General features: G+C 31.5%; 1 protein-coding gene across 4 annotated transcripts in view; it reads right to left on the bottom strand.

Annotated features, from left to right (window-relative positions):
- The window catches only part of LOC139511568 (uncharacterized), a 33013-nt gene that overhangs the window by 446 nt on the left and 5214 nt on the right, over positions 1 to 27353 (bottom strand). The window contains exons 3-8 of one of the 4 annotated variants that reach the window (XR_011662045.1): positions 26680 to 27090; positions 24422 to 25692; positions 23502 to 23678; positions 22959 to 23139; positions 18682 to 21475; positions 16637 to 17701 (exon numbers count right to left, since the gene is read on the bottom strand). Coding sequence is in view for 1 of the 4 variants with exons in the window: in XM_071298411.1 (XP_071154512.1) it covers positions 20798 to 21475; positions 22959 to 23139; positions 23502 to 23678; positions 24422 to 25692; positions 26680 to 27090 (2718 nt within the window). In the remaining 3 variants the exon portion in view is untranslated. Of the gene's footprint in view, positions 1 to 4614; positions 4771 to 16636; positions 21476 to 22958; positions 23140 to 23501; positions 23679 to 24421; positions 25693 to 26679; positions 27091 to 27353 lie in introns of those variants that run through there. The other 3 variants (XR_011662046.1, XR_011662047.1, XM_071298411.1) reach the window with 3 other exon arrangements.

The raw sequence follows: 27353 nt of genomic DNA, 5'->3' as shown, positions 1-27353 counted from the left end.
TTCTTACAATATTATCTATATTGAACTTTGCCCATTAGTAACAGAGAACTATATTTGGTAAAAATTTACATAAATTTACCAAATTAATGAAAATTGTTAAAAATTGACTATAAAGGGCAATAACTCCTTAAGGGGTCAATTGACCATTTAGGTCATGTTGACTTAATTCTAGATCTTACTTTGTTGAACATTATTGCTGTTTACAGTTTATCGCTATCTATAATAGTATTCAAGATAACCAAAAACGGCAAAATTTCTTTAAAAATTACCATTTGGAGGGCAGCAACCCAACAACCAGTTGTCCAATTCATCTGAAAAATTCAGGGCAGGTAGATATTGACTTGATTAACAATTTAACTTCTTGTCAGATTTGCTCTAAATGCTTTGGTTTCATAGTTATAAGCCAAAAACTGCATTTTACCCCTATGTTCTATTTTTAGCCGTGGCTGCCATCTTAGTTGGTTGACCAAGTCATGCCACACATTTTTTTTAAACTAGATACCCCAAAGATGATTGTGGACAAGTTTGGATTAGTTTGGCCCAGTAGTTTCAGAGGAGAAGATTTTTGTAAAAGATTACTTTAATTTACGAAAAATGGTTAAAAATTGACTATAAAGGGCAATAACTCCTAAACGGGTCAACTGACCATTTTGGTCATGTTGACTTATTGTTGATCTTACTTTGCTGAACATTATTGCTGTTTACAGTTTATCTCTATCTATAATAATATTCAAGATAATAACCAAAAACAGCAAAATTTCCTCAAAATTACCAATTCAGGGGCAGCAACCCAACAACGGGTTGACTGATTCAACTGAAAATTTCAGGGCAGATAGATCTTGACCTGATAAACATTTTTACCCATGTCATATTTCCTCAAAATGCTTTGGTTTTTGAGTTATAAGCCAAAAACTGCATTTTACCCCTATGTTCTATTTTTAGCAGTGGCGGCCATCTTAGTTGGTTGACCAGGTCACGCCACACATTTTTTAAACTAAATACCCCAAAGATGATTGTGGCCAAGTTTGGATTAATTTGGCCCAGTAGTTTCAGAGGAGAAGATTTTTGTAAAAGATTACTTTAATTTACAAAAAATGGTTAAAAATTGAGTATAAAGGGCAATAACTCCTACACGGGTCAACTGACCACTTTGGTCATGTTGACTTATTTGTAGATCTTACTGTGATGAACATTATTGCTGTCACAGTTTATCTCTATCTATAATAATATTCAAGATAATAACCAAAAACAGCAAAATTTCCTCAAAATTACCAATTCAGGGGCAGCAACCAAACAACCGATTGACTGATTCATCTGAAAATTTCAGGGCAGATAGATCTTGACCTAATAAACATTTTTATCCCATGTCAGATTTCCTCAAAATGCTTTGGTTTTTGAGTTATAAGCCAAAAACTGCATTTTACCCCTATGTTCTATTTTTAGCTGTGGCGGCCATCTTGGTTGGTTGACCAGGTCACCCCACACATTTTTTAAACTAGATACCCCAAAGATGATTGTGGCCAAGTTTGGATTAATTTGGCCCAGTAGTTTCAGAGGAGAAGATTTTTGTAAAAGATTACTTTAATTTACGAAAAATGGTTAAAAATTGACTATAAAGGGCAATAACTCCTAAACGGGTCAACTGACCATTTTGGTCATGTTGACTTATTTGTAGATCTTACTTTGCTGAACATTATTGCTGTGTACAGTTTATCTCTATCTATAATAATATTCAAGATAATAACCAAAAACAGCAAAATTTCCTCAAAATTACCAATTCAGGGGCAGCAACCCAACAACCGATTGACTGATTCATCTGAAAATTTCAGGGCAGATAGATCTTGACCTAATAAACATTTTTATCCCATGTCATTTTCCTCAAAATGCTTTAGTTTTTGAGTTATAAGCCAAAAACTGCATTTTACCCCTATGTTCTATTTTTAGCAGTGGCGGCCATCTTGGTTGGTTGACCAGGTCACGCCACACATTTTTAAACTAGATACCCCAAAGATGATTGTGGCCAAGTTTGGATTAATTTGGCCCAGTAGTTTCAGAGGAGAAGATTTTTGTAAAAGATTACTATTTACGAAAAATGGTTAAAAATTGACTATAAAGGGCAATAACTCCTAAACGGGTCAACTGACCATTTTGGTCATGTTGACTTATTTGTAGATCTTACTTTGCTGAACATTATTGCTGTGTACAGTTTATCTCTATCTATAATAATATTCAAGATAATAACCAAAAACAGCAAAATTTCCTCAAAATTACCAATTCAGGGGCAGCAACCCAACAACCGATTGACCGATTCATCTGAAAATTTCAGGGCAGATAGATCTTGACCTGATAAACATTTTTACCCCATGTCAGATTTGCTCTAAATGCTTTGGTTTTTGAGTTATAAGACAAAAACTGCATTTTACCCCTATGTTCTATTTTTAGCCGTGGCGGCCATCTTGGTTGGTTGACCGGGTCATGCCACACATTTTGTAAACTAGATACCCCAATGATGATTGTGGCCAAGTTTGGTTTGATTTGGCCCAGTAGTTTCAGAGGAGAAGATTTTTGTAAAAGCTAACGCCGGACGACGCCGGACACCGGACGCAAAGTGATGAGAAAAGCTCACTTGGCCCTTTGGGCAAGGTGAGCTAAAAAAGGTAATTGGAAAATCAATGCTGATGGTTTAGTAAGTAAGTACTAGGGCAATAATAAGGTCACATATTGATTCAGACAAATCATGGTACAAATTATCAGTTTTAAATTGTTTTGTAATTGATAAATGATGGTAAGAAGAGTGCACACGCTAAAATGTCTTGCCTTCTTTACTAATCATTGATACTATCTTGATAGTCCTTGTTGTGAACGTTAAATATCGCGGCAGTACCTTTTGGTAAACGTAACGTCGTTCCCAGCAAATTTGACAGTTGCCGATTTAACGTTACGAAATTCCGCCAACATGTGGCGTTCGAATAACATCTTTGTTTTCTAGCTTGTTATGAATCCTTCATTTCTTTAGTTACTTGTATTTACATGCTTTATATTGTTGAATTGGTGTAGAGACGTATGAAATTATGCTTGCTTTCTTTATAATTCATATGCATGTACGTACTGACAGTTATTTACATGATTTAACCTTGACCGGCAACGGACTATATTCTTACACGCATGGATAAGGCGTGCTAAGTGTTATAAAAACCGGATTTTTCTTATAACGAAACGAATTTGAACCAAGCTTGAAAGAATACAAGAGGTAATAACGCATACACGAAAAAGACATTCAAACGTTTTAACATATTGTATTTCATTTACCTGTATTTATTATTTTTGATAATAATAATCTCTGATACTTTTAAAAGTTGTTTAGTCATTATTTAATATCCAGAAACCAAAGATATTGTTTTAAATTAAAGATTGGCAACAATCTTTACAGTCCTAAATATAAACTTTATTACAACTGTCACATAAACCTAACATTAACCACAAAAGCTAAACATTGACCAATGAACCATGAAAATGAGGTCAAGGTCAGATGAACCATTCCATGCAGGAATGTACAGCTAATAATTCTTCCATACAACAAATATAGTTGACCTATTGCTTATAGTTTAAGAAAAACAGACCAAAACACACAAACATAACACTGAGCAATGAAGCATTAAAATGAGGTCAAGGTCAAATAAAACCTGCACTACTGACATAAATTTGTATGGAGAGTTGTCTCATTGGCACTCACACCACATCTTCCTATATCTAACTACTGACATAAAGATCATAAAATATTTTCATACACCAAATATAGTTGACCTATGGCATATAGTATTAGAAAAAAAGATCAAAACTAAAAAACTTAACTTTGACCATTGAACCATGAAAATGAGGTCAAGGTCAGATGACACCTGCCAGCTAGACATGTACACCTTACAATTATATTGCATACAGTATAAGAAAAACAGACCGAAACAAATTTTTTTAACTATAACCACTGAACCATGAAAATGAGGTCAAGGTCAGATGACACCTGCCAGTTGGATATGTACACCTTACAGTCCTTCCATACACCGAATATACTATAACTATTGCTTGTAATATCTGAGATATGGACTTGACCACCAAAACTTAACCTTGTTCACTGATCCACGAAATGAGGTCTAGGTCAAGTGAAAACTCTCTGACAGGCATGAGGACCTTGCAAGGTACGCACTTACCAAATATAGCTATCCTATTACTTATAATAAGAGAGAATTTAACATTACAAAAAATCTGAACTTTTTTTTCAAGTAGTCACTGAACCATAAAAATGAGGTTAAGGGCATTGGACATGTGACTGACGGAAACTTTGTAACATGAGGCATTCATATACAAAGTATGAAGCATCCTGGTCTTCAACCTTTTAAAATATAAAGCTTTTAAGAAGTTAGCTAACACCACTGCCTCCGCCGCCAGATCACTATCCCTATGTCAAGCTTTCTGCGACAGGCTCAACAAAAATGAAGGAAACCTAAAAAATCTTGCGATAAACTTAGGTGCTCTGTAAGGGCAAGTAATTACTGCTCTTGTCTTGTCTTGTTGGCTTGGCAAATAAAAATCTGGTTATAAATAGCAATTAAATCATACCTTCCTATGCAAGATTTTTTTGTAGGTATTTTTCCCTCACCCTTTCAATGTCTGTATTTTGTTGATATAAGAATGCCCGCCAAAACATTGTCCAATTTCTTTTTTGTATATCCTCTACTCTACAAGTCTACTGGTATACTGCAAGTTCCATACGTACTGTAATAAAACATTTAACATACTATAAATGTTTTTAATATTGCTTGTTATAGGTGGGACTGAGAACATACATTTTAATTCTTTTTTTTTATTTCAAATTAAAAAATTCTATGAATGAGATTTTTTAAAGGGGCAAGTGTCATGAGTATTTTAAGCCCTATAAAACTATATAAACAAGAATGTGTCCTCAGTACATGAATGCCCCACTCGCACTATCATTTTCTATGTTCAGTGGACCGTGAAATTGGGGTAAAATCTCTAATTTGGCATTAAAATTAGAAAGATCATATCATAGGGAACATGTGTACCAAGTTTGAAGTCGATTGGACTTCAACTTCATCAAAAACTACCTCGACCAAAAACTTTAACCTGAAGCGGGACAGACGGACGAACGAACGGACGGACGGATGAACGGATGCACAGACCAGAAAACATAATGCCCCTCTACTATCGTAGGTGGGGCATAAAAATGTATAATTAAAGGCAGTATGTCCATGGCTTTTAATTTCCCCTTCCCCCCTCTTCTAGATCTTTAAAACTGCTGAGTTCTCAGTGTGATTTTGTACTGATGTGCAGAGGGAACTATTATGTATTAAAACATTTGTTTTATCATTCATATATTTGTAATAAGTATCTATGTATCAGGCATGGGGTAATCGTAATCAGCTGTAATCGATTACATTTTGCAGTGTAATCCTATGTAATCAGTAATCATGCCATTTCTGATTACAAGTAATCGTAATGTAATCGATTACATTGCAAACCAGGTGCTCTGCAGGGCACAGCTTTATACGACCGCAGAGGTCGAACCCTGAACAGTTGGGGCAAGTATGGACAAAACATTCAAGCGTGATACAGCTCTGAATTTGGATTGTGATCAAATTTTTGACATTACATGGTTTTTTTTTACACAAAACAAATGTCAAGATTTTACAAATCAATTAAAGATTTCTTCTTCAAACTTTTTAAATCTAAAATTAAATAGTTGACACAGCATAGGTTTCTGACACAGAATGAATGTGGTCTAATGAACTTAAAAAGTTTTTTTTTGTCTTTGAGCAATTCACTATGCTGTTGAATATTAATCCTCTCAAAAAAACGTTTGAAGAAATTTTCTTTTTATTTATGAAATCTGAAATGAGAAAAATTTAAACCCCCCCCCCCTTTTTTTTCACATCCCCGTTTCCCTTTTTCCAAAACTGATATCAATTCAAATTTCTAATGGAGTTTGCAACAATAACTACTCTTTTAAATACATCATAAAATATTAAAATGTAAAATAAAGTGCTTGTTATCACTGAATGGTAAAGATTGGTTGGTAGTAAAAGTGAATATACATTGTTTATTGTATAAAACAATAAAAAAAACTTCATCAGCAACATTTTATATTGGCAAATTACCAATGAAGTTATTTACATAAAGTTATTGGCAAATAAAAATAGAAAATGACATCATAGTCATGTCTGGCAAATGTCCAACATACATTATCTAAAAACATTTTAAATAAGATAAGGAAAAAAAGCTTCATCAGCAACATTTTATATTGGCAAATTTCCAATGAAGTTATTTACATAAAGTTATTGGCAAATAAAAATAGAAAATTACATCATAGTCATGTCTGGCAAATTTCCAACATATATTATCAACTACTATTCTATACAAAGAAAGATAACAAAGTTCAATTTTGGACCCTTTGGGCCCCTTATTCCTAAACTGTTAGGACCAAAACTCCCAAAATCAAACCCAACCTTTCATAAACCTTGTGCTTAAATTTCATAGATTTCTATTTACTTATACTAAAGTTATGGTGCAAAAACCAAAAATAATGCTTATTTGGGCCCCTTTTTGGCCCTTAATTCATAAACTGTTGTGACCTCAACTCCAAAAATCAATCCCAACCTTCCTTTTGTGGTCATGAACATTGTGTTTAAATTTCATTGATTTCTATTTACTTAAACTAAAGTAATTGTGCGAAAACCAAGAATAATGCTTATTTGGGCCCTTTTTTGGCCCCTAATTCCTAAACTGTTGGAACCAAAACTCCCAAAATCAATCCCAACCTTTCTTTTGTGGTCATAAACCTTGTGTCAAAATTTCATAGATTTCTATTAACTTAAACTAAAGTTATAGTGCGAAAACCAAGAAAATGCTTATTTGGGCCCTTTTTGGCCCCTAATTCCTAAAATGTTGGGACCAAAACTCCCAAAATCAATCCCAACCTTCCTTTTGTGGTCATAAACCTTGTGTTAAAATTTCATAGATTTTTATTCACTTTTACTAAAGTTAGAGTGCGAAAACTAAAAGTATTCGGACGACGACGACAACGTGATAGCAATATACGACGAAAAAATTTTCAAATTTTGCGGTCGTATAAAAACAGGTGTAATCATGATTACTTTTAGATTACTTTAAGATTACATTCATATAATTACTTGCTGATTACAAATCTTGTATATATATATGAAAATAGTTTTTGATAGACAAGATGAAAATAAGAAAATGTAAAGCTTGACCGAAAATTATAAAACTAGTATTCACAACTATGGGAACTTGTTTAATGTGATAAATTGTATCATCTAAGTATCTGTGTCATTTTGGTCTCTTATGGTCAGTTGTCTTATTGGCAATCATCTCACATCTTCTTTTCTATATATAAAAAATTTATATAACCAAATGTTTTACTTTGTTAACAGATAACTAAAGGAAATTGCCTCTCCAATATTTTGTTGTAAGATTGAGCTCTTTAATATGATACAAGAATATCCCTTGAAAGCATTTTTTTCCTTGTTTGAAAACTTCTGATATTAACTCCAATTTCATATAAGTTTATCCAATATTTTTACATAACTACATTGAAATTAAATGCAGAAAACATTTAGTTCCAATTTGACTTTGATGGTCGACATAAATACATGTATTTGAGCCCACTTTATTCAAAATGGAAGTAAAAACCAGATTTCATTTATTGACAAATTGAATAAATTTTGTTTTCCATAAATTCGTGTATAATATGTGCTTTCTAGTTTTTTTTATTCTTTATCAACTTTGAGCCTTACTGCTCATCAGTATAAACAAGTACATGTACAGCATAAACATAATGGCATAATATTACAAACAAAAGGTGACGTCAGAAGTTTCATGAATTCAAAATACCCTTTATTACAATAAACTGTTTCTTAATTTAAAGAGAAATGTATATATCTTCCTAAGTTACAACGCTGTTTTGTGCTTTCACCTGACAATAAATTCTAGTAATTATTAATTAGATCAAGTATTAAAAATTTTCAAACAAATAATGACAATCAACCACTTTTAACTTTATTGATATTGTTATTAAGACAATAAAATTTTAATACCCAATGCTCAACTATAGTTAACGATCTATCTTAAAATTCTATTGTTTTTATATGCAGACGATACTATTTTGTTATCAGAATCAAGCAAGGATTTACAGTTTATGTTGGATACGTTTTCAAATTATTGTGAAAATTGGAAACTGAAAGTTAATATTGAAAAAACAAAAATTCTTATATTTTCTAGAGGAAGAATTTCAGAAAAAGAAAAATTTTATTTTTGTAATAAAGAAATAGAAATTGTCAAAGACTACAAGTATCTTGGTGTATTTTTTGCAAGAAGTGGATCTTTTTTAACCACAAGAAAATATTTAAGAGACCAGGGAACAAAAGCAATGTATAGTTTATTAAAAAAATGTCGAAGACATAATTTATCAATTGAATGTCAATTAGATATGTTCGATAAAGCCATTTTACCAGTATTACTTTACAGTTCAGAGATCTGGGGTTTTGAAAATTTAGATGTTTTAGAAAAAGTACACTTGCGTTTTTGCAAGCTCATATTAAACCTAAAGCAGACAACGCCAAATAGCATTATTTATGGAGAACTCGGACGATTTCCGATCTCGCTAACAGTTAAGATGCGAATGATAAAATTTTGGTGTAGATTAGTAAATGGTGAAGAGGAAAAAATCTCCTCAATTCTTTACAAATTGCTGTTTGTATATTTTGAGAATTATGGCTTTGAAAGCAAATGGTTGAAATTTGTTAAAAGCATTTTTGATAACTGTGGTCTATCAAATGTATGGAGATCCCAGTCTCATTTTTCAACAGAATGGATAGAAAACTGTGTAGAACTTAGATTAAAAGACCAATTAAAATATTCTATAACAAATTGTTTTACTTGAATTAAAAATGTCAGACGACCAAACAATTTGTTATAGAATATTTAAGAATGAATTCTGTTTTGAACGTTATTTATCGTTATTACCCACATATCTTATGTACTATATATGTAAATTCAGATGTGGCTGTCATCGTTTGCCAATTGAATCGGGCAGATGGCATAAAATTCAAAGAGACGTAAGAACATGCATTATATGTAACTCAAATGAAATAGGTGATGAGTACCATTATATTTTAGTTTGTAACTTTTTTAGTCCCTCCTGGTTAGTTAAATTGTGTTTAACATACACAATTAAATGAACTGTCTTTTTCCATATTTATTTACGCATGCACTATTATTATATTATAATTGTATACTAATTTCTCTGTAACTATGTATGTTTATGAGAATAAAATATTCGTATTCGTGTTTGTTAAAAAAAAATGAAAGAAGGGATTAACACCTGTAAAAACATTAAACAGGCTATTATTTGAACTTGGAATTATTTTTAATTATGGAATTTGCATAATTTCTTGTGTTTAAAATTTTTGATAAATTCCATGTAATATTTGGTATTATGATCTTTTGAGCGGTTAATAACACTTTCCATACAATGTATTTTGGTTAGATAGTGTTGTGCGCGGCACAGTACATTCTATTGAAAAATACTATTTTCTTTGTAATAGAAAGTGTTGTGCGCAGCACAGAACATTTCAGTACAGAATAAACATGGAATTTATTGAAAATTTCAATAACAAGAAATCAAGCAAATTCCATAATTAAAAATAATTCCAAGTTTAAATAATAGCCTGTTATTAATGGATGTGTCAATTATGTCCCAACAGACAATAAAACTATACTTAATTAATTTTTCCTTATTTCTTCAGGTTTTTTGTTAATAAGGCTGTTGGTTAAAATTTGTAGAATAAAATATAAAAGTTATATCTTTTACATGGAGAAAGGACTTGTCTATAGCTATTTTATCAAATTACACATGTTACACTGTACTTGTCTATAAATTGTTTTAAATAAGATGAATTAATTAAGGCTTTTCAAAAAATCACCAAAAGTAGCTTTTTTGTGAGGATATAAAGTTATAAAAAAAACTTTGATATTGTAATATATACAATGTAATCATAAGTAATCTAAAGTAATCGATTACATATGAAATAGGGTGTAATTGTAATGTAATCGATTACATTTTATTAGCAAAGTAATTGTAATTTAATCAATTACATTTTAAAGTAATCGACCCCATCCCTGCTATGTATGTGAGACAATAAGATTTCTGAAGTAACTTCTAAATTAAATAACAATGTTTATGTATTATAATAGATAAACAATGTTTCAATCTGTCAAAAGGAAGATTTTTATAAGGCAAGTTTTAGTAATTAGTATATTGACAGACTAATAAAAACAATTTTTCTTAGAAATTAAGGACCAATTCAAAAGTAATCTTTTGTCCTCCTAAGTTATGTTGCACAGTCTCAGCCTAGTCCTTTATGACATTTTGGTCAATCAGAACACCTAAACGACCTTCCCACAATGCAACACAACTTCTAAATTGGTAATTTACAAGTTTCAACATTTTAAAAGCGAAAATAATTCACAAATCTAACACATGCTGACATTTGTAAGATATATGTTCTATAATATATACAAATAACCTTTACTGAATTTATAGTAAACACATACCAACCAGGTTCTTTTTCTTGTAAACTGTTATCTTTTTTACTCTAGAAATGGTATTTCATATATTAAATGATCATAAAAATGATACTTCCAGTTATCTTTGAAATGTCTTCAAAACTAAATTCTTCTTCCAAACTGTTCTTGACTGCCTACAATTTATATCTAATCTGAAGACTGGTCCAGCTGTCTTTTTTCTGTTCTGTTATATCAGCTATTCAGATCACAGGGGAGAAAACTTTACTAGTTTAATTGGTTACAGCTTTTACACTCTGGATATATGTTCTCTTTTCAATATCTTGTCAAATCTTTATTTCTACTTTCTTTCTTGTCTTGATGAGGTCATAATATCCATAAAGTTCTCTCTTAAATCTTATTAGTAAACAAATATTACCTTCCCCAGCAACCATTAGCTGGGTGAGGCATAGATCAAACCAATCAGAACTAAACAAGCTAGAGCTTGTCCAAACTTTAATCTGCTATTTGGGCATTTTTCCCACATGCTAAAATTTGCCTATATTGAGCTGCAGTTCAATAACAAAAACCTCACTGAATGTCCAAGCATATTATTTGATGACAATGCTAAAAGAAGTTGTATAACAGATGATTAAGAAACTAATGGCGCATATGAAATCCTTGGGTAAATACCAGACCAAGAAATTTTAAAATAGAAACAGAAAAAGATTTTGATTTTATGTGATTTAAACTCGACTTTTAGGGTTATTTCGTGGCAGCCAGTTTTTATTGGTGGAGGAGGCTGTGTGCCTGGAAAAACCACCAACCTCCAATAGGAAAACTGACAATCCTAGTCAATTAAGATTAGAGTAAAGTGCACCCGCATGAACGGGGTTCGAACTCACAACCTCAGTGTTGATTGGCTTGGTGATTACAGTAGTAACTACTTAGACACCTTGACAACCAAGGTCCCAACAGAACAAGAACAAAGAGTACTGTTATCAAGTCATCCTCTCACTGCATGTCCAGTACAAATTCATTTAGAGTTTTCTCATATGGTACAACACTTGTTCCCCTATTTTAATCTTTTAGTCTAAGATGTCAATTGATAAAAAAAACTGGCTTGGGTTGCTGTCTAATCTCTGTTTACCCCACATCTTCCTTTACTCAATAAAGATAAAAATAAAGATAAACAAAAAGGAATAATTCAAGAAAATAACCAAGAAACATCCCAGAATCAGACACTATTGTTCTAGGATTTTTAAAGAAAAGTTTGCTGCTAAAAATTCAGAAAAAAAAGAAGCTCAAACCAGACGTAAACATTTTATCACAAAAATGAACTTCTTTGAAGAAATGGATACAATTTTTCAGAAAAGTTGGTCTCCATATAAGTAATGGGTGTATATATAAAAAAGAAGATGGGGTGTGATTGCCAATGAAACAACTATTCACAGGAGACAATTAATGACACAGAAATTTACAACTATATACATATTTTGTTATGAACTTAGAGATTAATATTCTTTGTAGGATCGCTTCTGAAAATCATGACAAATAAGAGATTATGTTATGAAGTTCATAAAATAACTTGTGTAAGCATATATAAGTCTTGTTGCAATAAATATATGATAAATTTGAGAATGGAAATGGGGAATGTGTCAAAGAGACAACAACCCAAACAAAGAGCAGAAAACAGTTCCATGTTTGCTTCAAGAGTAAAATCAGCAGTTGTGTCTGTCTCCAAAAACAATCATCACCACAGCTGAGAAGGATTAGAAATAATGAGTTATAAAATAACAGACATCTAAGTACTTTATAATCATGTGGTAAAAATCACATGACATAGCCAAGAGGCCATTGTGTTTTGAAAGCATAATATAGATTATAACAAATTGTCTCGATTTTTTCCCCAAACATGTTGATGAATGAATAAGCTATGTGTGTGCTGACTTGTTTCATTTGCTGTCCTCTCTTTCATAAGTAGGATCCTTCAATTTGACAGATTGTTCATCAGTCAATAAGAATTTGTATGTCATTTAAGAAATATTAAATGAATTTATGTCATTTGTTCACAAGCACATGAAACAGTGTCAATTAAATTCTTCTTGAAGTTAATGATTGAATACAGAAGAATCAGTTGTGGAACTGGATGTAATCAAAAACGGTAAAGCAATCAGAAATATTAGTAGTTTACACAATCCACATACACTTCATTAACCTGATGATCATTATCCTTTAAAAGATCTCACAATACTATAGAATATCATATTGTCATCATTTTCATAAGAGACAACAAATGGAAGTTTTTAACGACCTTGACTGGCTATACAGCCCTTGCATGGTCGGTTCATAAGAGATCTGTTACTGTTACATTTGTAGTAACAGTTTTCTTTGCTTTCAACATGTTTGTGCAATAATCTTCAACCTCTATGCTGGATTAAAAGTAAGAACTGTCAAAACCAATGAACTACTGTGATGATATGTTTGTATACTTGATGTCTATATATATTGATTTTATGGAAAATTTCTAATTTAGAAATGTGTGATAATACAGGTTTCAACTATAAACTCCTACAAATTTGATATTAGATGGATTTTGGCTATTATTTTGATGTCCTTTTTGGTACTACGGTATATACATGTAGCTCTTCAGCTGTTTTAGTTCTAATACATCCATGGCTTTCAAATATTTGGCTTTGAGTGTTCCTGATGAAGGTAAATCAAGGATAGCGCTTCTGATGCATAAAATTGATAAAGTGTTGATTTGATTTTTTTATCTGATTCAGATACTTTGGTGGAAATTAGTCTCATACCATGTAACCTTTCTTATATAAATACTTATTTTCTGGGAAACTGAGTATGCAATTTGAAAATCTTACAGAAGAGGGACGAAAGATACCAAAGGGACAGTCAAACTCATAAATCTAAAACAAACTGACAACGCCATGGCTAAAAATGAAAAAAACAAACAAACAACAGCACACACGACACAACATAGAAAACTAAAGAATAAACAACAGAACTATCTATGCAATGATTGAAGACTGCATAGCATCCAGCAGCAAATATTACATGCATACTCAGGATAACCACTTAGTAGAGAGATAAGTATATCATTCTTCGCACTAGACCTACACATCAAGTCTCAGACTAAACTCCTAGTTACAATGAATACACTAACTCAAAAGGTGTCAGCCTCGGTTGATTTGAATGCAATTTTCAGTTTTTAAGTATCAAGTTGAACCCAGCTTGAAATCACAAGCTACCAGAAAACTGACAAGACAGGGAATGTGATATCCTTAAACAAGGCATCAAAGTGTTATGAAATAAAGTATATATATCATGAATGTATCTATTGAATCATTAGTGTTAAATATACCTTACTAAATCTATTGTTCTCTGCTTACAAGCAGCAGTAGGGACCAACTAGACTTTTATTAGTCAATGTCAGTATATTTATTCCATGTGGGAATATGTCAATAACATTTAAATGTAACTAAATTATTGTGTTTACACAAGCACCCATAATTGTTTAAATATGGTAACTTTTTATCCTTGAAATATGGTTATATCCGGAAATGTTTCCTTTGAAATTCAAACCTCATCCATCTTGCTCTGCCATCAGTCATGTCTGTCAGTTGAACTTATATCAAAATGTCTACCAACCACTGTTGAAATATTTTCCAGCATTTCTTTTATAGAAAACAGCTACTTTTTGCTGTATACCTTATATCTCAACAAATCTGTATTCACAGATTGCAAATATGTTTCCAAATAAGCGTAAATGTTTATACTCATAGAATTAATTGTTTTCAAAAAACAATATTAAGCTAAAAGATTTTATACAGAAGCAGATAATCGTAAAATCCTATATAAATCTTTAGATGTTACACATTTTTTACTATGCATCCATAAGGAAATGACATCATGATTTTTCTTTATTCAGTCTCTGAAATGCAAAAACTATTGTAATACACAGAAGAAATGTGTTCAAAAAATCAGAGTTTACAAATTAAACTGTTTACCCTAACTTTTTGAAAGTAACCCAATCATGCATGAAGAACAAGCGCTCCAGTGTCATCAGGCTTCAACTTCCTGTCTATATAAAAAATAACCAATGCTCCAGTGTCATCAGGCTTCAACTTCCTGTCTATATAAAAAATAACCAGCGCTCCAGTTTCATCAGGCTTCAACTAATCCTGTCTTTATAAAAAATAGCACAGTATAAAATAGCATTTCTAGTGAATTAACCTTAAAAAATGTTTAATTATTTAAAGAAAGAGATCTCAGGTATACAGGGATGACACAGATGACACAATGTCTGTTACAAACTGAAGTTTATGGTTTGAAGGGGGTTTCTACAACAAGTCTCAAGTCTCTGCAGAATTAATCACAACACATCAAAGTCAAAAGGATGTTTTGGAAGAAAAACTAGAAAGCAAAATTATTACATCAGAATCATCAAAATCAATCATCATAAACAGAAACCTTCACGTCTTGCATTTTAAGATTCCAAATCTTGTAATCAGAAATACTTTTGCTGAAAAAAATACAGCAATTGAACGATACTTCATTCCCAGGTTTCATCCTATGTTTTTCTATGGAGAAAAATGAGACCAGATCTCCTCTTCAATTACATAGCACAGTGTCAGCAACCTCATATCTACATCATTACCGGTAATGTCTTTACAAAGTAAGTCACCCAAATAGGACTTTCTCAGACTCCAAATATAATTTCTGAAGTGGCACTTAATATTGACAGATCATGACCATCTCTTCTTCCTTCAATTTTCAGAATGTTCACAATCTGGTTTAATCTTCACTCTCATTTGAATCTTCAAAATTAAATAGTGAACTAACTCATTGTAACGTAACATCTTAGTAGGATAACCTCCAGTTCTTTTATATCACCAAGAAATCCATGAAAAACACTATATAAATGGTTTAAGAATATTTCTGTTTTTTTCTTCAATGGCTGTCAGTTTAAATCCTCTCACAGTTTGTTGATTTAACTACCACATTAATTGCAAAGTTTATTTTTTCAATTCAAAATCCAAAAAACATAAAGAAATAAACTCTGTCTACATGCCTCCTTTCTTTTATAGTATCTAAACAAGATTCCAACTGTGCTGCAATTGGACTGGTGGAGTTGCAAGTTACCAATTATGAATTACCTCCTACTACATAAAACTTTCGTATTTCCATATAAAATATAAATCGAGTACCTGTACTAGTATAAGTAATTTAATATTCTGATTGACAGATTTCTTATCTACTTTTTAAAACAAAAGCTATTCTTCAAAATTAGGTTCAATCAGAAAAAAAAGGCTGACGTATATGTGTCAAAATAAAGGACTCTAGTGTATCAGAGAATGAGTTTGACATCAGAGTGTCAGAGAATGAGGTTGACAGTGTATCAAAGGATGAGGTTGACACTAAAGTGTAAGACAATGAGTTTGACACCAAAGTGTCAAAGAATGAGTTTCACACTAGGATGGCAGAATGAGTTTAATACCATGCGTATCAGAGAATGACTATGACACCAACATGTAAGAGAATGAATTTGACACCAGTGTCAGAGAATGAGATTGACACCAGCATTTAAGAGAATGAGGTTGACACCAGAGTGCAAAAGAATGAAGTTGACACAAGTGTGTCAGAGAATGAAGTTGACACTAGAATGTCAGAGAATGAGGTTGACACCAAAGTGTAAAAGAATGAGGTTGACATCAAAGTGTCAGAGAATAAGGTTAACACCAAAGTGTCTGAGAATGAGATTGACACCAAAATGTCAGTGAATGAGATTGACACAAGAGTGCAAAAGAATGAAGTTGACACCAGAGTGTCAGAGAATGAAGTTGACACCAGAGAGTCAGAGAATGATTTCCATTCTCAATTTTATTGATACCAGTGTATCAAAGGATAAGGTTGATACCTGAGTGCAAAATATTGAATTGACACCAGTGTGTCAAAGAATGAGGTTGATACCAGTGTGTGTCAGAGATCTATTTTGCATTTTAAAGGTAGATAAATAATGAAAATATTTTCTTGTTTGTAGTATAAGATAACTATTTTTATTAAATGGTACAAGCAAAACACATTTAAACAAGCAAGCACAAGAAAATATTTAAATTCAAAGGGCATGTTCTAGGTACAATGATTTTGAAGGGTTGGAAGACACCTTGTAAAAATGGAGTATATTGGTAGTTAGTGTGAATTTAAATGGCTCTTTGAAAACAAACTCTTCAAATTTCTATCATGAATGATTGATCTTGAGAGGATGAATGACTTCCAACCCTTTAAATCTTTACATTTTCTTTTGGAACAAAAACCTTCAGGTGGGTGATACAATGGTTAAAGTAAATTCTGAATTTAACAATTTTAAAAAGATTTCATAGGAATAACAACACATAATAAATACAAATACATTAAACTTAAACATATAAGAAATATATTTGTAGACATATAAGTAAATTTTATTTTGCACCATGAAAATAAATCAATCATAAAGCATGATTCTTCTATTGCATTCTTCTTTTAATTTCGAAACTAAATAGAGAATTTCAAATAACTTATGCTCCATAAAAATTCATTCTCTATGAAAAAATATTGAAAATATTGCGCTAAAAGAAAAGCCCTTTTACACAAATAAAAAACAAAAATTCAGATAAAAAAATCTACTGGCCTCATTTTCAAATCTAAAAAAGCTACAGTTAATCCTTTAAGCACATAAAGCAATTTTTATTATTAATAAATGCAATATATATTTACTAAAAGTTTATCTCTGACATGAAAATCTGATAGTGAAACATGATGTTGTATTCTATTTTGAAAATGAAATAATTATTGCTGTATGAAAAACTATATTTATATTGATAAAAATAAAAAATAAATACTCAGTCTCTTGCAAAAGACTCCTAATAATTCAAACGAACATAATCAGTTTGAGTATAAGCAAAAGGAGACATTTCCATATAACATGAAACTTTTTTTCTCCAGCAAAATTATAATGAAAGAGAGCAACAAAAAAAGTTTAAACAAAAATCCTCTAAAAGCTTACTGACGTCGGAAGCATAGTAATATCAAGAGAAAAGTCTACAAAATATTTCTAATCAACAAGAAGGTATTCTATATTTGTAAAATATGCATTATACCCAAAGTAGTTTTCACTTTTCATTAATAAAGGGGTTTGGTATAAAATATATGTATACATGTAGCTAGCAATAAATGATTATTTATTTTTTTATCATTTTCCTCTGTAAAGCTGATGTCCAAAGTGAAGATAATGAATGATCATATTTACCACAATTACAAACTAATAAATACCTATTGAGTTGCATTTTATAGTTATATTCATGATAAAAAATGAAATATACTACAAAGAATCATATAATAAAACAATCAATGTCTTCAAATTAAGGTGATACAATGAAAATAAATACTCAACTTGGACTTCAGCTTCAGAAAATATAACATTCTAAGTTATAATAAGTTTTTTTTCTGGTTGTAAAGAGTGATATGTGACTTGTATGTCTAAATACTTTATGTAAGACATATAACAGCCATATAAAGGCTTATATTTTTTGGGCAAAAAAATCTACTTTCAATCAAGCTTTCAAAGAAAAAAATCCAAATAGATATAAAATCTGTGTCCTGAAAAATGTTATCATCTGAGATTCAAATTCCACTGTAAACAAATACAGCATCCCTTTACAAAATCTATGTACTATGTACAGATGCTGGATTTATAATTTCAACACAAAATGTCTTCTTAAATGGTGTGAGTGTTCTTGATCTCTAATGTACAGTAGCATGTATACTGGAAAACGATTTCTTGTGAATGAAATGCTTTTCGCATGTACTTAGTTCGTCTTTTCCCTCCTCTTACAAAATGTAAGAAAAACATTCAACAAATCTAGAAAAGTATCTTTACACATGTGTGATCCACATTCATTCTGACGGGAGGCTAGTTTCTTTAAATAAATATTCTTCTAGATATTCATTGAATCAAAATATTCTTATTTTACTTTTGAGTATAATTTATCCATAAAACTCAGAAGCTGCCTATTCATCCATCACTGTTTCCACCAAGTAAAGTGTTCCTGGAAATTTCATCATTGTGGTATTAAATAACTTTTTTCTATCACTGTTTCCTACAAAATAATCTTTTAAATCATTTTTTTCCATCAAATTAACTGGTCACATCATTTTTTTCCATCCTTTTAACTTTTACCATCCCTGTTTCCATCAAATAATTCCTCAATCACAGTTACCAGGAAATTACTTTCTTTATCACTGTTTCCATCAAATACTTTTTCCATCATTGTTTCAACCAAATATAACTTTTTCTATAGTTTCTACCGAATCACTTTTTCTGTTGCTTTTCCTTTAAAAAAATAATTTCCAACACTGTTACCATCAAAGAACTTGTTTTATCACTGTTTCCACAGAATCACTTTTTCAATCCATGCTGCCACCAAAACATTTCTCCAACATGGTTCCCATCAAATTACTTTTCTGTTCCTTTTCCATCAAATACATTTTCCATCACTGTATCCACCATAATAACTTTTTCCCTTGCTTTTTCTTCAAACAGTTTTTCAATACCTGTTTCCATCAAACACTTAATCCACCATGATTTTCCACCAAATTATCTTTTTCCATCACTGTTTCCTTCAACTTAACTTTTTCAATCATTTTTTTCCATCACTGTGAAATATGTCCAATTCTGGTAACATATCCTAATCCTGCATATTCTCTTTAGTATTTAAAAACACATCTAGCAGAAATTCTATAACTTCATCTGTAGATGCATCAGCAGGTTAAAGTGTAGAATTAAACAAATTATTTAATTGGTTGACAAAGCCTTTCCTCTTCATCTGATGTATCAAAAGGTTGTAGAGCGTTATTAAACCAACTATTTGATAGTTTCCTTTCGAACTTCAATTTTATATCTTGCCTTTAAAATGCATGCCAAACTGTATGTTACAAAATGTACATCAAGTAGCTGCACTATTATGGCTCTTTACAGCTTCTATTTCTATAGCATGGTTGCAGAGGGAAATTGATGTTAGAATACTAATTCCAAAAAAAAATATTGTCTGTGACAATTATCCAACTGTCTTCATAGTTTTTTTTTAATCTACGACCACCAGTTCATCATTTTTGTATCCTAATCTTTGGCACTTTAAATATGGAAGATTTGTTTTGATCCATCTATTACTAAAACCACAAGGCAGATTTACCAATCTGAGGAGAATTGAGATAAAACCCTGATTGTATATTGTAAATTATGAATCACTCTATATGATTTCCCCCTAAAAAGCTAAGAGTTAGTTATATATGTAAGTGTCTTCTTCGAACTACTATAACTGGATTTAGTTTTCTGGAACTACATGCCACTGATCAATGAAATTCATGTGTTTGAATCTGAATAACTGTAAATATTTGTATAACATGTCATGTTAACTGTTTGATTCTGGAGAAAATGATCTTTTATAAAAAGTTACAAAAGTACTTTTTAAATTTTCTATTGATCGTTTTGAGTTCATAATTCTAACCCTTCTTCATCCAATTTTCAGCTGCTGGTTTCAAATCAATATTTTCCTTTCTGTTTCAACTCTAATTTCCCCAAAAATTCTTAAAAGCTTCATTTTCATAAAACAGTAATCAACAACATGGGGTATTTTGCAGCATGATGACTCTCGTTCTGTTGTCTTCAGATATATCTGTGATCAAATACTGATGCTTGAACCGTCAGCTATAATAGCAAGTCTGTGTCCTTCCAAATTCCATGCCTACACTGGTCTAGTCTACCAGCTTAGAATATAGCTTCTAATAAAATAACTTTCAAACAAAAAATTATCTTTCATTTGTTCTATTGCTGATGAAGTTCATTTTAATTCAAACATTGTACATGTACTATATATTTTCTTTGCAGACTTCTGGTATTTTGTGGACTGTGTTCAAAGATATTTCATGTGTTATAGCATATTCTTGTTCAGGTGAATCATAGAAAACCAGTTAGAAATGGCTATGCAAAATTTCTATTAGGATTTCTGCCTCTAAATTTACACCTTATTTTAAATTTATGTATAAGCTTTATATTTCTTTGCTTCTATTTCTGGTCTATCTAAGGAAAATATTTGAAAATGTATGTAAAATTGAAAAACTCTAGTCTAGTGTCCAATGAGAGAGCCATGTTTTACATCTTCATAAGAAATTCTGGTTTGGTCATCATTATTTTGTTTCTCTGGACAGTTCTGTTCAATGTGTTCCGCCAACCATCCACAATAGTTCCACATGGATTCAATCCATCAAGCAATTTGTCCATTCGATACTTGGTCTTGTTCTTTTCTCTCTTGCAAAGGTGAGAATGAATAAATGGTGTTAGTAACTTCTGTCTTGTATTGACCCCTGTAATGGTATGGTTAATCTGTTTCAGCAAGCGATGGAGACTTTCCTGCATTTCAGCATAACTTTTCTCAAACCTGAGTGTGTATGTCTTTCGAAGCTTTTTATTGTTAGCATTATAATCTTTTAGACTCATGGTCGCAACGGTACCAAAAACAACATGACAATTATGAATTTTTAATGCCGCCTCTGTCTGCCTCATCTGGCTATAGAATGTGTCGAACAGATTGCGATCTTCAAATATAGTTTCCTCATAACCAGGTGATGTGAGAGTTGTCAAAAGGTCAGGTATACCTGTAATGAAGTAAACTGTCTTGTGACCTGGGATTTCTGAAGCTCTTTGGCATGCCTCATTGGTCAATTGGGAAAGAATGGCACCAGGAACCAGATGAAATTCATCACAATCCAGTCCAACGTGTAAATCTCTTCCTCCGATGCAGGCATAGATTAAAGTTGTATCTTTAAACATCTAAAATAACAAGCATTTTTTTCTTAGATCTTATACAGAGTACTGTGGATTCATTGTAATTTATAAGTTACCTATTCTCATGGATTTACAAATTTTCTATAGGCTTCAATACAAACTTCGGCAAAACCAAGAAACCAAATAGCCATAAAATTTGATTTTTACCTCAATTTACAAAGAATTGGTACCCATGGAAACTATTGAATCAACAGCATACTGAAGTTTTTACAACTTCTCATATTTCTACAAATTATTTACATTTCTGAAAATATATGTACTAAGCATTTGTCAAATAAAGCTGCATGCTAATAAGCATGTCATTCATAAAACAGATGATAAAGAGGAAAAGCTCCTGTTTTCCCCTTTTGGGCAATTACACTGGCTCCTGCCAAAGATAAAAGAGAACTTATACATGGCATTGGTATATTTTCTATTTTAAGCACCTTTTGGAAGTTACATTTCAATCAATTGTTAGTTTCTTATTCTAAAATAGTTGTTTTTCACTTTCCTATTGCAAATTATCCTATACAAATATGAACAATGTATGATTGCCAATGAGACATTTTCTGGCAAGTGTCCACCAGGGACCAAAAAGACATGGATGCATTGTTCCAAACAAATTTGCATATAATAATGATAGTAATTCATGCTGGTGTTTTTTTAAAGATAACTTTTATCTTTTATTTAATTTGTTCATAAAAAAACCTTTTTTAATCAAATTCAAAATTACTTACCGGTAATGCACAATGAAATAAGTTATATATATAACAAATTCATAATGCAAATGTAATATTAAAAGCTAGTCCAAAAACTACATAAGTTCATTCTGAAACTAATTTGGATTAATAGTAAAAATGTACTTCATTACAAACAGAAACACCAAACAAGTTAGAAAGCAAGTCTGAATGTCTGTAGCTTTATCAATGTCCTATAAAATTCAGTTATTTCATTTATGGTATAATTTAGAATGGGTTCGTCTACTTATTATTTTTTTTTATACCTAACACTAAAACATGATAATCAAGTATTAATCAATCATAGAAAGGAAAAGCTGTATGTTTAAATCAAATAATATGTTTTTCTTTTTTATGTTCACAATATATTTTTTTAGGGAGGAGCGGGTTGGAGAGCTGACAACTATGTTCTTTTTGTCTTTTCTCCCAAACTTGAAAATAATAATAATTTTGAGTACCTTTTTCAATTAAAAGAGAAAACTCTCATTGACTTTTTTTCTTAATAAATGTATGACTGATAAGTTAGACAAGAATGTTTGTCATTAGGTAATTGTGGCTCTTTTTCACTCCACTATCACTCCACTATCATAAACATGAAGCTGTTCAATCCACTCATTTCTTTAATCTTTCCATACAAACCTGCAGTATAACACTCTTCAAAATCAAGCCAGCACCATCCCTACTGACCAATACTCGCATTAAATGCCTTCAGAACTCATCAATACTCACAATTCAATGAGTTCAAAACTCACCAGTTTATCTCTGTTGAATTGAGCATCTGATGGAGTGCACCGAAGCCACTGTGGAATTTCCTCTTCTAAATCATCATAATATTCATTGAAGTCCGTATCAAGACCACTGTCTTCATCGTCACGATGGTATTTCTGTGAGACCTTACCACTATCCTTTGTCTTTAATTTCTTCCTTTCTGGGCTGTTAGGGTGAAAATTGGTTTGAAGAAAATTTCATCAATGTAACTAAAGTATAAATGTTATTTGTGTTTGGAAATTTAAAATGAACAAGAAAAATGTATAAAACTGAAATTTTAACAGAATAAATTATCAAAATCCTTGACTGAAACCTAAATACAGTTATCTGAGCGTGCTGCTCAATTACAAGGCCAATATATTTTAAATTTGATAACCCAATAAATGCATGGAAAATTTGTAATAACAAAGTTCTGTAGTATAAATTCTAAATAGTTGTTCTATGCTGTCAAGGCCATCCTAAACAAACTAAAGGGGAATAAGATTTGTTTTAAAAATATAATATTTTTTGTATGATAAGACTCAAACCTGTTGGTATGACGTTTGTCTCTGCTTGACTTGTTGTATATATTATTTGTGTCTCTGTCATCATCTCTCCTCCTTTTATCATAATTGTCATAATCTGTTCTGCTGACTTTTCTTGCATCTTCCTGTAATCTAGATCGATTATCTCCCTTTGGTTTTGAAGAATCATTTCCTCTTGTCCTGTTGTGTAAACAAACAATTTTGAATTTAACTATCTACTACTTTAATAATGCATATACAATGTATATATTTATATATTTGAACATATTTGTACATTTGTTTGCACCTGTCCTAAGTCAGGAACCTGATGTTCAGTGGTTGTCGTTTGTTGATGTTGTTCATATAAATTGTTTCTTGTTTCTTGTTTTAATAAAAATTAGACCTTTGGTTTTCTAGTTTGAATGGTTGTACACTAGTAATTTTGTGGGCCCCTTTTAGCTTGCTGTTCGGTGTGAACCAAGGCTCTGTGTTCAAGGCTGTGCTTTAACCTATACATTCTATAATGGTTTACTTTTACAAATTGTGACTTGGATGGAGAGTTGTCTCATTGGCACTCATACATGAACCACATCTTCTTATATCTATAAATAAAGAAGTCTATAAAGTTGCTATCCAAATGAAAACTTTTATGTTGTCATTTATGTGATATTGTGGTTTTTGAGAAATAATTTACTGAATAAAACTCCTGATAATCAAAATTATCAACCTAATCAAGCTAATAGTACCCACCTTGTCTGAAAGTTTGAATTACAGATTGATCATTAAAATATTCACCATTTTTTATGTAGGCATTATAAGGAATAAGTATTTCTAAAGGGAAAATAGGAAAAATATTTAATGACACACACACATTAGAAATTAATGAAAATTTATATTGAATTTTGACACTTTATAGGAAACATAAACTTTAATAAATTACAAACCAATTTTCTTCTCTCCAGGTTGTTTCTTTTCTTTCATCTCTTCTGTCTCTTTCATCTAGTTGATTAACTCTACTTCTATCAACAGGATCAGTATGTCTGCCTTGCTGTTGAGTATTTCTTCTGTCAACTTGTCGATCATCCAAACTATCATCATATTTTCTAATGTCATACCTCTCAACTTGCCGATTAACCCTCCTGTATTCTTGTTTTTTGACATCATAATTTCCAATTTGACGATCATCTTTTTTGTCATCCTGATTTCTGATGTCGTATCTCTCAATTTTTCGATCTTCTTTTCTGACGTCGTATCTTTCAATTTGTCGATCCCCTTTTCTGTCATCAAATTTTCTGATATCATTTCTCTCAATTTGTCGATCATCTTTTCTGATATCTTTTCTGTCAATTTGACGATCATCCCTATAATCATCTTGTTTCCTGATGTCATATCTATCAATTTGTTGATCATCCCTCCTGTCATCACGTTTTCTAGTGTCGTATCTCTCAACGTGTCGACTGCTATCTTTGTTGTCCATATGCTCCTCTTTTCTAAAACCTCTGGAATCACCGACCATATCTCTATGTTCGTATCGGTTGACATTTTTGTTGTCCATGTGATCACCTATATTCAAATCTCTATAATCATTGACATTATCATAATGACATTGATTTTTGTTGTTCCTATGATCAATTTTTCGATAATTTCTTTTAATGTCTCTATCATCAACATAATCATCTCTTCGATCAGTGTTTCTCTTGTCTTTCAATTCTTTAGAATAACTCCTCCTGTCCCTAGTATCATGATAATCATCCCTTCTTTCATCTCTTCTATCATCTTTTCTTTCTACTGAATAGTTTCTTCGGTCTCTAGAATCATGATAATCATTCCTTTCATCATCAATTCTGTAATCTTTCTTTTCGTCAAAATAATTTTTCTGGTCTCTAGTACTATAGTGGTGGTCTCTTCTTTCATTGCTAACAAAATCTTTTCTCTCTTCTGAATAATTTTTCCTATCTTTACCATCACTTCTTGGTCTATCATATGACCTATCCTGTTTATTGGCTGTTATATGGTCATGTGATTTAGAACTGGATGTTCTTTTACTAGTATCATGTGACTGATAATCTTGAGTTTGATTGGATATTCTGGAATATCTTTGATTGGTACCTGACTTTGGTGATAACTGTCCACTTCCTCCTAAACCAGTTTGTCTTTGAGTAAACTGTTCATTCACAGCTGCTTTACCAAGTATATTAGCATTTGAATAAGTACCCTGCAGATTAAATTAAGATCATTAACTTTCAAGTATTATATATATAAAATATGACATGTGCATGTGTACATTTAAATTTTCAGCAATTCTAAGCACTAAGTCATAAAAAAATGTATCACACCAGAAGGTATCATGTGTATATATATATATATTCTAAATCTTTAATGACTGAATAATAGCAAACGAAAAAATCTTACATGGCAATTGCAATGGATCATATAAATATGATACAGTTCATTACAAAATATAATATATAACCAGTCTAAAAGGTCAAAGAATCTCTTTGGGTCGTGTTTTGGAAATTTTTAAATTGTATTTGCGTCTCTATATTTTAGTTTGATGTTTGAGTAAAACTGTTTTACTGTTTTATTGTATAGAATTCAAGATTGTTATGATGCAATTTACATCGCAATCATACTGAAGAAGGATATCTGTTATCCCAAATATTTAACATTTGTTCATTTAATTGTTATATTTTGGTGACATTGTAACCTTTTAGACTGGTTATATATATATAATGTATACACATTCACATATATTTTACTGCAACTAATATAGTCACTAAGTTCTATGGAGAGCCCCTAAAACAAATACTTGATAAAATAGCTTCCAAGAACATGTAGTAAATTATAATGCTTTATTGACAAACTTTATTATTTCAGATATTTTTAACACTGCAAGTTGTAAGACATTAAATTGTCAAAAATGTTTTTGAAGGTTGGAAACAGACAAGATATTTTGTGGCGGTTTGTTCTGGTAAAAGCGACATTAATATAATATTCTGTAAAAATTCTGTGACTTCTATTGGTACATGTACATGTAATATTCTCTGTGAAATACGCCTCACACAAATTAGTGACTTAGTGTCCACATTTATATAATCACAATTTGTTTGTATACACAAAATTAAAAAAAACATTGTAACTCAAAAGGCATCCATGTACATGATGTATTTTCCATAAAAATATAAAACAAATTGATTTTTACCTGAGTTCCAAGACCTGTTGTTGCCATTACTCCTGGCTGCAGGAATTGCTGACTAGGATAGAATCCTGCAGAGCTAGCAGATTGAAGATAAGGGTTGGCATAGCTTACTACACCCGCTGGGGGAACATTCGGCTGCATGGGAGGGGGATGAATAGAATGTTGTTGTCCAGTGATACCAGTGGTCCAGGGAACAACAGCACCTGTAGCAGGGGCCAGCTGGGAATCCAATGCATGCTGTGCCTGGGCTATTACTCCTTGGATATGAACTTTACCCGATGATGATGAGAATGATGGCTGAAAGGTAGAGGTAGCTGCAGCATTATCCTGAAATCTGTTTGTTCTGACTGGTTGCTGTAGATGATTATATGAGGTTGTTGTTGATAATCCTATATTCTTAACTGTTGGCTGATACTGAAATATAATAGTACAACTGAACTAGTCTATATCTTACATGATTTTTTTCTTCAAAATACTGTAAATTCAGAAATTATTGCATTGTATTAATGCAAATAATGTGACAAGCTTAGTTTTGCAATAATCCAAATTTGCATTAAGTCATAAGATATCTGATACATACATCTGTACGCAAATTTTCATGAAATCGCAGTAATTAATAAAGCATTTAGCATCATTCTACAGAAATCGCAAAAATAAATGAATGCATTCTGAATTTA

The sequence above is a fragment of the Mytilus edulis genome, chromosome 2 (assembly GCF_963676685.1).
Source record: "Mytilus edulis chromosome 2, xbMytEdul2.2, whole genome shotgun sequence".
Lineage (NCBI taxonomy): Eukaryota > Metazoa > Mollusca > Bivalvia > Mytilida > Mytilidae > Mytilus > Mytilus edulis.
The sequence above is the reverse complement of the archived record's forward strand: the minus strand, read 5'-3'. Positions and strand labels throughout refer to the sequence as shown.